Source organism: Echinops telfairi, unplaced genomic scaffold (genome assembly GCF_000313985.2).
Source record: "Echinops telfairi isolate 266 unplaced genomic scaffold, ASM31398v2 ScPeMD7_7415;HRSCAF=8453, whole genome shotgun sequence".
Classification (NCBI taxonomy): Eukaryota; Metazoa; Chordata; class Mammalia; order Afrosoricida; family Tenrecidae; genus Echinops; species Echinops telfairi.
Window position 1 is genome coordinate 1567141 of NW_022111315.1, and position 12630 is coordinate 1579770.

At 41.2% G+C, this 12630-nt stretch overlaps 1 protein-coding gene across 1 annotated transcript in view; it reads right to left on the reverse strand.

Moving 5' to 3' along the window:
- The window catches only part of EDA (ectodysplasin A), a 558670-nt gene that overhangs the window by 34250 nt on the left and 511790 nt on the right, over positions 1 to 12630 (reverse strand). The window contains exons 4-7 of the mRNA XM_045296990.1: positions 8564 to 8743; positions 6910 to 6944; positions 6005 to 6056; positions 1580 to 1701 (exon numbers count right to left, since the gene is read on the reverse strand). Coding sequence (XP_045152925.1) covers positions 1580 to 1701; positions 6005 to 6056; positions 6910 to 6944; positions 8564 to 8743 — 389 coding nt within the window. The remainder of the gene's footprint in view (positions 1 to 1579; positions 1702 to 6004; positions 6057 to 6909; positions 6945 to 8563; positions 8744 to 12630) is intronic.

Genomic DNA, 12630 nt, shown 5'->3' on the forward strand with positions numbered 1-12630 from the left:
TTGACTTCCAGTTTCAAATCAACCACAAGGAGAATTTGTTTAAGTACAAAGTTAGGAGTCACTGATTTAGTGAATTCTAGTTAACAACTTGCCATTTCTGTAGCTCTTTAAGAAAATTTACTTAGCTTAGATCCTTTCCCCTGATCCTCCCCATCCCAGTCTTGCCCAGCTGAACTGTTCTCACAGATTTTCTCAGTGTCCTCTGGCCCTCTGTGTGCCGACGGAGAAAACACATACAGGAAGGTGGAGAGTTATCCACCAAATGATATACAGAATGTTAAAGTGTGAAGCCCAGTCCTTAATTATACTTGTTTCCCAGTGTGCTCAGTAGCCTCATGGGGATTTTTCTCACCTGCACGGTGTCTATAGTTTGAAAACTAAAAACAACAAAACAAACACAAACCTCACTACCATTGAGTCAATTCTGACTTATAATAATTCTATATGGCAGAGTAGAACTGCCCCTCTGGATTTTCTAGACTGTAAATCTTTAAAGGAGTAGACTGTCTCATCCTTTCCCCACCGAACAGCTCAGCTGAAGGAGTCAAACTGCTGATGACCTTGAGTTTAGCAGCCCAATGTGTAATCTCCTACACCTCCCTGCTCCTGAAGCCACTCTTAATTAACTTTGAGATTCAGAAAATGAATTTTTCTATTCTTCACAACTCCTATCAAGCTTTGATGACCCTCCCCTCCCCATCATAGGCCAGACAGAGTTTAGCCAGTGGGCATTTACCACTTGTCCTCTGGGGTTATGGATCTTCACACCCCACCTTAACCCACTTTATAAAAGGCCACTACCTCCACAGGCGTTTCAGAAGGGAGCCGTGTACTCAGGTGCCATATAATATCTTGAGTTAGGACCCAAACTATGCCAGGATGCAAGTACTTGTTAGCCCACCTTCTCTGGCCTATGAGACCCATCTGCTGGCTTTGCAGTCCTCACCCTTACCTGCTTGCTGTCTGCCTCACAAAAGACTCAACATCACGGCCCATTTACCTCTAGCTCTGAGGAACCACCTCAGGGGAGGCAAATAACTAGGGAAAGGCCTGGGGAGTGAGTCCCAGGCATGAAAACAAGGGCTGGGACAGTGACAGCAGAAAAGAGAAAGCGGTAGAGAGACAGAAGAGAAAATGGGAGGACAGAAAGACAAATTTTTTTGAAGAGGAGAGAAAGTTGCAGGAACACTTATATCCCAGGTAACAATGCTGTGGGGAGGGTTTCTGAGCCAGCCTGGAACTGACTTTCAAAGAATCTACTGAGACCAAGTTCAAGTTTGGCAGTAAAAATCAAACAGCTTAGACGGGGAAACAAGGAGGAACCCACCCAGAACAATATTCGAGAGGGGCTTCTTTTCAGTTTTTCAAATGACATCTGACTAGGGAAAAGAATAGAAACCACACCAAATCTTTCCTCCTTTCAACTCCCCCCCTCTGCAATTCTGCCCATCCAGCTCCTGCCGCCAAAGCAGGAAGTTAGCCATTGGCTGATTTTGGCTGGCTCCACAATGGCCCTATGTGGCCTGCATGGGATCTACATTTTGGACATAAGAAGAGTTAGGCCTAAGACCGTACTCACTTCTACCTGACTATAGACGAAGTAGGTGCCGTCCACCAGTACCTCCAGCTCCCCACTGCGGGGATGTAGCTTAAACACCTTGGGGTTCATAGTGATGCGAGACCAGTCATTGAGCACTCCACCTGAAAGATCTCAGTATGAGAGAAGGGCAATCACTCAGTACATGTCAGAAAGATCTGGGTCATAGAAGTAAGAAATAGCAAACAGTATTTAACTCCAATCTTATCCCAACAGCAACTAGGTTAAATGGTAACATCTTATCGTTTGATCTCCCTTTCAACTCATTTCACAGTTGTTCCAGTTTTTAATATTTTCTCTTTGATTGAGGTTTTCCTCTGTTTTACTTAGTTATTGTTACTGGGATTTGTTTCTGTTTATCTGTTTTTGATTTTTGTTTTGTATAATTCTCTGTAAATTAAATCCAGGATACATAAGTTTATGGAGACAGTAACGGAATTAATAATATCCTACGGGCATGGTAGGGTAAGTTTGAAGAAATTAAGGGTCAACAAGTACAAGAAAGAATATGTTCTGAAATTGATTGTTGTGGTGATTACACAACTCATCTCAATATAATTGAACAATTAAATTTATGATATGTAAATTATATGACAATAAAATAGTTTAAAAAAAAGAAAACACTAATCAAGTGGTTTCTGGCTATCAGAAAGAATAGAATATAGAGTTTTAAAACAAGCAGTCATCTGAGACCACCTTGAAGAATTATAGCAGCCTGGCGATCCAAAGATTGTAAATAATAAAATCCAAATCCAGAGGAGGGAATGTTATTAGAAACTTAATTCTGAACACCTGGTTTGCAAAGGCTATGGATGACAGTCAAAGCTCAAAATCTATTTGCAGGGCCCCCATGTGGATTAAGGCCCTCTGACCAGGTATGTGAATAACCGTGCTATCATCCAGTGTGCATTGCAAAGTGGATTATTGCAGATGCCGTTGGGTTAAAATGTAACACCTTATCATTTTATCTTCCTTTTGATACACTTAAAAATTGTTCGATTTAAAATTTTTCTGCTTTCTTTCCCATTGAGGGTTTTTGTGTTTTAGTTTATCATTGTTGTTGTTTTAATTTTGTAGGGTTTTTAATTATGAAATCCAGGACTGGTAAATCAATCGAGACAGTAACTGGATAAATAGTTTCCTAGGGACAGTGGGAGGGGAGGTTAAGGAGAAATGGGGAGCTAACGAGTAAAACAAAGAAGAAAATGCTCTAAAATTGGTTGCGGTAATGATTACACAACTCTATTTACTATGTTGAACTATTGTATGATATGTTAATTATATATAAACAAATTTTTAAAAAAAGAATCACATTTGCAAGCAGGGACGGTATTTTGTTTGTAGCAGCTGCTAGGGCTGCCTCAGGCCTCCTGGGGTTTACCTGTCAGTTGTCCCCTCTCCTTTCCTGACCACTCCCATCTGTAAGAGTCTTTAGCCAACATCTTCTACCCCGATTTTTTTGGAGATGGGGAGCGGGAGTTGTACTAAGGCCTTGCACAAGCCAAATGCAGACACTGAGCGCTAGGCAAGTTCTTAGTAAATTTCACTTTCCCAGCTGGAGCTCCTCGATTTCTTTCCTATCTCATAGGTTCATGGATATTTTTCTTTCTCTTTATGAGATTCCTTTTCATGGTTTCTCCATATCCACTCGTTTATGGAAAGCTTTCCTAGGCCATCAGTAAAACTACTCTGCACAATAAACTGTCTCTTTGAAGAAACTTAGGGATCAGAGATTATTCAGAATTCGGTAGCAGCCAGAATGAGTGCCTACCAGGGACAAGGCACTTGTCCTAACCTTTGTGAGAGGGATCTCTTGAGAGGGATACTTGGGAGGGATCCTTATGAGATGCAGGAATAGATGGCAAAGGCACACTAGAACCATCCAAGGGGAGAGGGAAGGGTGTCTAGAAGCTGAGGCACCCTTGGCAAAGCACCCTAGTCAAGGGTGGAGGAGCTGATATTACCTTGGCTAGATGGTGGGGGCCATCATGCACAAGGCCATTGTGTGTGTGTGTGTGTGTTGGGGGGGTGGAGGGAGAGATTTCCTTTTCTATCCAGCAGGAAGAGGGATGTATCTTTTCCACCATGAGGGAACAAAGTAAGCATATAGGGCCTTTTCCCCTCTAAATCATCCATTTGTGATCTAGGAAATTATGTCTTGAATGTCCATACTTGGCCAGTTTCAGGAGGTATGAGGAAAGAGACCTTCTGGAACAGGAGACCATCTTTCTTGGATATTATATATAGATGGGGTATGAGTTAGGAGGGGATGTTCTAGATCCCATACTACTATGGACTGCTTTGTGTGACATTCTCCTATCCGATTCCCTCACTTTTGTTTCTTTTCTTTAAGCAGTTTAGCAGGGAATCATATAACTCTTATCACAATCCATACATACATCAGTTGTGTAAAGCACATTTGTACATTTGTTACCCTCATCATTCTCAAAACATTTGCTCTCCACTTAAGCCCTTGGCATCAGCTCCTCATTTCCCCCTCCTTCCCCGCTCCCCCCTCCCTCATTAACCCTGGTTAATTTATAAATTATTATTTTGTCATATCTTACACTGTCCAACGTCTCCCTTCACCCAATTTTCTATTGTTCCACTTTTGTTTCTTGTGGATCTAAAAGGGTCAGTTCAGGCTACTAATAGGGATTGACTCAGAGAAATGGGAAACAATCTTGTTATGCGGTAATGGTGGCAAAGTCAGCAGTTGCTAGCACAGAATAAATCTTGAAGCCACCCTCCATATATCCAAACAAATCTATTTCCTGTCCTCCCTGGACAGATTGTGATCATGGCCCACCCGATTCCCTGAAGCACATGGCACCTGGCCTCAGTAGGACTCTTGGATTTTGGTGCTTTTCTGTTCCTATTTATGTTTCTGAAGCCATTAGACAGGCTTCCAGGTATTACTCAGGGGAATAAAAACTCAAACAGACTGCCATCCAGTCAATTCAGATTCATCGTGACCTTATAGGAAAGAGTAGAACTTCCCCTGTGAATTTCCTAAGACTGTAAATCTTCACAGGAGTAGAAAGTGAGCCGCTAAGCACAATCACTAGAGAAATTCAGAATAGCCAGTTTAGCTCTGACTGGGGTCCTAGAAGATAGCCTATTGTGGTAGGATTCTATGACTACTTCTACATTCACAGTCCCTTCTTCCAGTTCCAAAATTGGTAAGCATCTTACATGTTGGTTTCATTGCTGATTTTCAAGGTTTCTGGGGGTTCACGGATTTTAGGTTTTGTATACCCTTGGGAATGGATATTATTTCAAAATTCTATTCCTTAATGAATGTTCAAGTCTCTTTGAAAAGGAAAACAAACCTAATCATTCAGTGAGGAGTATATACATATCACTTAAGTAGCAAAGTGTATTGGAAAGAGTAAGACAGCAGTGTTTTTCAATCCTAGCTCCGACATTTAACCAACAATGAATTCTTAGACAAGTTAACCTCTCTGAGCTCCCGTTTTTGTTTCCATAAAGAGGAAGCACTACCTACCTCATAGAGTTGTTGTGAGGATCAAAGGGAATACAAAACAAAGCACGTTGAAGAGTGAAGTACCATGCAAATACTTGTACAAGGCAGTATAGTTTATTACAATATTATTCAACCTCTCTGGCACTCTGTTTCCTAATCTTGTAACTAAAGAAAGCCAAACTTACTATCATCGAGTCAATTCTGACTCATAGCGACCTTATAGGACAAGGTAGAACTGCCCCTCTGAGTTTCTGAGACTATAATTCTTTATAGGAGTAAAAAGTCTCATATTTTTCCCTTGGTGCTGGCTGGTGGTGTCCAACTGCTGACCTTGCCATTAGCAGCCCAATGCATAACAACCATACCATCAGGACTCTTTAAATGAAAGGATTGCAATAAAGCAGTGGTTCTGAACCTTATTAAACTTTTCCCCGTTTGATAGACATTACTACTACTTACTGCCATAGGGTGGGTTACGGAAGTTCTAACATACCCCAACCCCAGAGAGAAGAATCCCTTCTCCATTTTCTGTGTAGACCCATCACACAAGAATAATGTAATTGTATGTAACTTTTTCTCTAATTTAGATTGTGCAAATATTATTAAACTATAAATATTTCATGGCAACTGATATAAGCATTCTCTTTCCCAACTCTTAGGCTACATGATCTCTCAAGTTCTCTTCAGCTTCATCATGACGATTCTAAATGCAATTTGGGTGTTGGCTTTGGTGCAGGCAATTACTCAGGATAGCCAGCAGAGGGCAATATGGAGTAGTGAATAGCCCATTATGCCAGGGGTACCTCAGGGGCTTGGCAGTTTAGTTAGATTATTTAGAGACTTTGTTTAGATTATTTAGAGACTGAACATGAGGGAGAAGAGAAGTTCTTCTTAGGGAGAAAGCCTATTTCGATTCTTACCATTCTTGACTTGGATTGCTGACCCTTGGCCCTGTAGATGCACCACAGCTGGCTGGGAGGATGAGAAGGATAGAGAATGGTCACTGTGAATAATGGATGTTGCTTCACTGCAGGTTCTCAGGTTTCCATTTCTGATTTCAAGCCTTCTTTTGAAACCAAATTCTGATCCCTCTCTCTTTCCAGTGAACACATTTCTATTAGAGGGTAATATGATTTTGTAGCTCTACCACTTCTCAGCTATGTAGCCAAATATAATGCCTGAGTCTTATTTCCCTAACTGGAAAATGGGGAGCAGAAGAATCTACGCTTGGCTTCCCTCACTGACTTGTTTGAAGATCCAATGAGGTGATGGATATAAAAATTTCCCTGCAAACCATTAAGCACCATGCAGCTGTGTAGATTTCTCACTGCGATAAGATAAGGTCAAGCAAAAGAACCTGCCAATAAAGACAAATTAGGAAGCTCAAAGACTAGGAGCCCTCCCAACTATTAAGGCAGAAGCTCTGACTAGGCTTGACTGGGGCTGGGTGGTTCTTTTTCCAGGACATATTTTCAAGCATCTAAGCTCCAGATTGCAGGTGGCCAGAGTGCTGAAACGGTTTTTGTGATGGCAGGGGAGTTGCAAGTCTAGGTGAATAGGCCTGTCTGGCAGCTAGTTTCAACTGCCTACTGAGCTGGGATATTATGACCCTCTATGTCTTATGGTGTCAAGAAAAATGGTTTTAGCAAGATTCAATTCCTTTATCTGAAGGTGTGCCCTGGAGCAAACTTTTCTACTCCTACAGATGGGAGGAAACTGTGAAAAGCTTCGAAATTACAGAGTGTTCTTACAAACTAAGGTCTCAGCCAATTTAATAGCCTATAGCCTTCCTTGTTCCCCAAGAAGAAAGCAATCTCCAGCCAACCTGGTTTTCCCGTGTTCCAGCTTTATCCGCAGCACCTGCAAAACAGGACAGGACAATCAGAGGGCATGCTGTTTATTTCCCTTACTCTCCACCTAGGCAACCAGTGGCAGTGAACCTTGCTCACTACAACCAACCTATTTGAATTTACTCTCCAGTTAAGACAGTACAAGAGGATAAAGAGCGACAAAGGGGTCTGAGTGTTAGAAGACACTCTTTCTTTTCCTTCCTGACCTATATCTTTAGTGGATCCAGCCAACGGGGAAACAGGTCATTTGTCAATGCTGGCCCAAACCAAAACCCACTAGGCACACATGGAGAGAGATGAGAGGGCATTCTTATTGCTAAAAGTTCTGGAGGAGCCCTGGTGACACTGCCAGGTAAGTGTTGGATTGTGAAGCACAAGGTTGGTGGTTGAAAACTGTCAACCACCATCTGGTGGAACAATGAGGTGATCTGCTTATGTAAAGATTTACAACTACAGAGACCCTATGAGTCCGAATCAATTCAGTGTTGGTGTTTTTTTCTGAAAAAAAAAAGTGGTTTTTGCTTCTCTACCATCCCGCTTTTAGCCTTTTGCTCTCTTTTAATTAATTTTCTTCATAAAGCCCATTACCAAACAAGGTAATTACCTTGTCTTTTAACATTTTCTCTTTTCCTCTAGCATATAAACTCTATGAGAACAGGGAGCATCAAACATATATCTCTTGCACATAGAAAGTACTCAGTTTGGGAAATAGAAATGACAGATTGATAAAACTCCTAATTCCATCTCTTGTGCCAAAGACCATGGTGAGATTGATAAGCCCTGTTTGAACTAAAGTTGAGTTCTGCTACAATATTATTGGGCCTAAAGAGATGAAGTGTAAATAGCCCATTTCTTTAAAGCCTCACATCAGAACTGCAGCAAGGGGAAAGATATAACAACTAACACAAGTCCAAGTAGTTTGACTCCTGCCAACTCCAATTAGACATGTTTAAATTTGCCTTCATATCTGTTGGATGCCATTCTGGGATCAAGGGGAAAGATGTGAAGGGATTAAATGACATATGAATGGGCAGTGTGGTGGGGGTTAGGATTTAGTGCAAGAAACATTTGGATCCTACACACACAGTCTTGGCACCTCGGTTTGCTTCATGCAAAGGCTGAGTGGCTCATACATTTCTAACTTTCCAAATTAATCACGCCTTACCTTATCCTTTAGAAAAGTACTTCAGAATTAATGGGACAAAACGGTTCTAGGGCTTGTCATTTTGTCCAGTTCCAACCATTCATCCCCACAATCCATTTCCATGCAAACATCAACATGTGCAGTTAGATGCTAAGAATCAGAGCAGACCAAGCCCTTATTCCATGAGAACTCCCAATTAGTCCACAGAGCCCCTGTGTCTAGTTCATATGAGTTTACTATTATGTATAGACAGGGAAGTCTAAAGTCAGGGAGAAGGTGTGATGGAAGGGATGAGGTGGGACAAGGACAAAAAAATTAGAGAAGGCAGGATATACTGGCTTGTTCAATTTACATTTCTACTGGGCTAGGATATCTTCACACCAACACTGCAACTTCCATTTGAAACTTTTTTCAGGATCATACATGCCTGCTCTACTAAAACATATGTAAGGAACCTAGAGGAGTGAAAAGACAGAGAAACTCACCAGAAGGTCCCTGGAGTCCAGGGGGTCCTTGAGGACCAGGGGGACCAGGAGGACCAGGTGGTCCCATAACAGTTGTTCCTGGAATTCCAGGGATCCCTGGAATTCCCGGGGGTCCCTGAGGTCCCGGAGGTCCTGGAGGTCCTGGAGGGCCATTGGGACCAGGAGGTCCTGTCTTCTTTCCTAAAAAAGCAAGATTTGGGGTTATAATCAAGCACCTTAGGGACATGAGTCTCTGGGCCTGGGGATCAGGACCATAATTGGGGCATACCAATGTCAATTGGCATAATGTAGTTTATAAAGACAATGTTCTCCATCCTATTTTCATGAGAGCAACTGGGGTTTTAAAAGCTCGTGAGCAGCCATCAAAGGTGCTCTCCCCATACAGAGGAAAGAAAAATGATTCAAGTCGAAAGGCATATGGAAATATTTACTCCACTGGGTAAATCACAAAAACATCAGTTGCCATGACCCTGAGACCAGAAGAACTAGATGGTGCCCAGATACCACTACCAACTGCTTTGAAAAGAATCACATTAAACGGTCTTGAATAGAGTGGGAGAAAAATGTAAAATAAAACCCTAAATCATAAGAGCTCAAGCTTACTGGTCAAATAGAGACTGGTGGAACCTCCAACAGTATGGCCCTTAGTCACTCTTCAGGTCTGGAATGGAACACAGCCTGATAGAATAATTGACCATTTAAGATAAACCAATGGCAGCGTTTACCTAAAGACAAAGTAGAAAAAGTTGGGAAAGGAAGAGGAATGGAAACAGAAAACTCAAGGAGGAAGTGGGCTAAGTGATGTCCATTGAGGGGACTGTACTGGATGAGTTGAAACAAACTGTGTATGAACTGTTGAGTGTAAAGCTGTTGATCTGCGCTGTAAAACTTAACCTAATTCACAATAAAAAGTTAAAAAAGATTCAAGGTTAAATTTTTAATTATTTGCTACTAAGATTATACTGTCAGGAGTTCTATAGATTCTCAATGTCTGCCTACTGGGAGTTCCTGCTATTAAAGAACAACACACTTGATACATACACATACACACTTACACCTTTCTATCCTCTTTCACTCAATAAACATTTACTGAGTGTGATAGTCTGGGTTGACTAGAGAAAGAAATCCAGAGACACTCATAAGTGTATAAGAAAGAGCTTTATATAAAAGAGCAATTGTATATTGAGAAAACATCCCAGCCCAGTCCAGATCAAGTCCATAAGTCTGATATTAGCCCATATGTCTGATATCAGTCTATAAATTCCTCTTCAGACTCACGTAACACATGCAATCATAGTGAATGCAAGCAGATCATAGACTAGTGTGTGGGAAGTCTTTTGGATCCAATGGCAGTGGAAATATCTCAGCGCTGGTGTGGGTCTGCATGAGGCTTCTCCAGCTCCAGGGCTTTGGATCCATCACTGTAGCTCCATGTATATTGTCAGCAGGAAGACAAAGCAAAGAGTGTGTCTGTCCTCCAGTGAGCTATTCATTGCCTTCGCGGTTCCAAATTAGGTCATCAAGCTGCAACCTAATTGACAGGCTAGACTCCACCCCTTCCTCAAGTTGACAGGAGATTATGTAACTGCCACACTTAGCTAGGTTTTAGGGTGTAGAAATATATAGCCCTCAAGGAACTGATAGTTTAGTGTGGGAAACAGACACTATCAGAATACAGTAGAAATGCTACATTATTGTCAGGGTAAAGTGACGAAGAGGACAGGAAGACCTCGAAAAGTGGGTTACGTTTCAGCTGAGCCAAAAAATGAGAACTACCAAGTGGATGGATGTTTTGGGTCACTCTTTTAAAAAACTGGGCTATTGTTGAAGAGTGGGGTTTTTATTGTCTAGTTGGTAGACTTGATGTGGATAACAAGAGAAAGTTAGAAGGGTAGCCTGGCCTTAGGAACAATATTCCTGAAGGCTCTTTGCTCATAAACTCTGAGAAGATTTCTAAAGGGGTCAGGATGTACAGGAAGTGAATGTTAAGGTAAGGTTTGTGCTACTTGAGAATGAAGAATAGGAAGAAGCTTGGGTAAGCAGAGATGTTCAGACAGACACAGAAACAGATACCAGGAAGAAGGAGAGGCAGAGAAGAGAGAAGTAGAGAGTGGAGGAACCAACAAGTTTTGTTTTATCAACTATCTTCTCTAAAGCCAATTTTTAAAGATCTCTGGGCAAGGAAATTCTGCAAACTTCCTTGGTAACATTCCAATGTTCATCATTCTTCACTGAAATCTCTCCCACGTCAGCTTCAGCCCTTATTCTATTCTTTTTAAAGATAAATAAGTATAGTTACCATAATGCACATAATAACTCTCAAATACTTAAAGACACTAAGTTACTATATCAATCTCCTTTTTTGTAGGTTAAAGAATCCATTTCCCCCCCTCAGAGATGCTATTCTTAAATGCATAATTAATCAAGTCACCAACACCTCCTCTTTCTTTTTCACCATCCTTCCAGAAACATTTTAGCCATCTGATCCCTATATTCCAGCTCCTTCTACTAGGACTTAATGATGTTTAATTGAGCCATAACTGCGGTCTTCAACAAAAACCTCCAGCTCCCCCTGCTTACTACTTCTCCTGTGGGTAACCCCACTCAAGCACAGGAAGTTGTCATACGTGAGTATCTTCTTCTTCTCTTCACCATATCCTTTGAATTCTGTGGAAGTTCAAGTAAACCTTTTGCCAGATTCCATCACAGTGTCTTAATCTGTGATGTTTTCTTGGTTTTAAACACAACTATCTGAAGTCTCACTTTAAAACCTTCTACTAACTCAGATTCTCTGTTCCCCAGATGCTTTGGCAGGAGAATCCTCTCCGGACTTACCAAGTCATCTTTTAGTAATAATGCCTCATGTCCGAGAAACCAACTTATCAGGGCAACACAACTCAACAATTAAGTTCTCCATATTTAATCCCATATGCACTTTGAATGAAACAACTGGGTAATTGTGGGGCCCCTTCCCCAGTGAGGAAGGAAAGGATATCTAGAGCTCATCTCTTCCAGGAATACTCTCTCCTTGTAGTCTTAAAGACCTTAAGGCACAAGGTTTAGAATTCTGCTTGCACTTAACAGAAGCAGATTAGATCTGCCCAGTTTCTATATCTAGTTTAGTTCAAGATGCTGAACCATATCCCTTCCAATTTGGACAGCTTGAAATCAGCATTATTTAGTACCCAAGTTTGTTACATCCACTGTAGTGGAAAGAACAAGAGCTCTGTAGTCAAGAGATAAGGATGTAAGTTAGCTCAATCTATACAATGAATGCACTTTGGATAAATCTCTTCCTTTCCTAAGCCTTAGGTTCTCCATCTGTGAAATGAGGAGTTTGGCCTCAATAATCCCACTGTTTCCTTCCAAGATTGAGGTTCCATAAAGAAGACTGATGTAACTCCAATAATCAGGAAATATATTTAGCTTGATTGCAAATTTTGCTTTTACCTAATTATCCTATGGATGGGGTAGACACAGAAAATGGTGTGTATTATAGGATGTCCTGTGTCCCAGCATTTTCAAGCTGTGATTTCAAGTTATAGGATGTTCTGTGGGTAGAATAGCTTCAGCTTCAAGAATGTGAGCCTCTTGTGTTTGCAAATATGAGTTTGGGAGAATTACAACCAGAACTCCTTCAGTCAGAGAGAATAATGGTTGCAGTGTAAACAGAGAATGTTCACTTATGAAAATGTTAGAAGGCATTTGGCAAAAAGCTCCTGACATGATCCAATACTGGAGCTAGTCCTCTATGCATCTCAGTAACCAGATTTAGGCAATTGTGCTTCTCAAACTTGCATACTTATCACAACTTGGACCTAGAGAGGGGCATGCACTAACGCTCCACTCAACCAAGAGGATGACTTTTAGAGTATTGGCTTCCTTCTCCAGATTTCTTTACTTTAATAGAACACTCCATGATGCAGTCTCAAAGATTTAGTACTTTAGTGTTGGATGAAAGAATATGTATATTCATTTCAAAGCTAAATTTTATGAAAGGACCATTTTTCTTAACCTTTTAGCTAGCCCAAATTGCTGGAGAAAGCGCGCGCGCACACACACACACA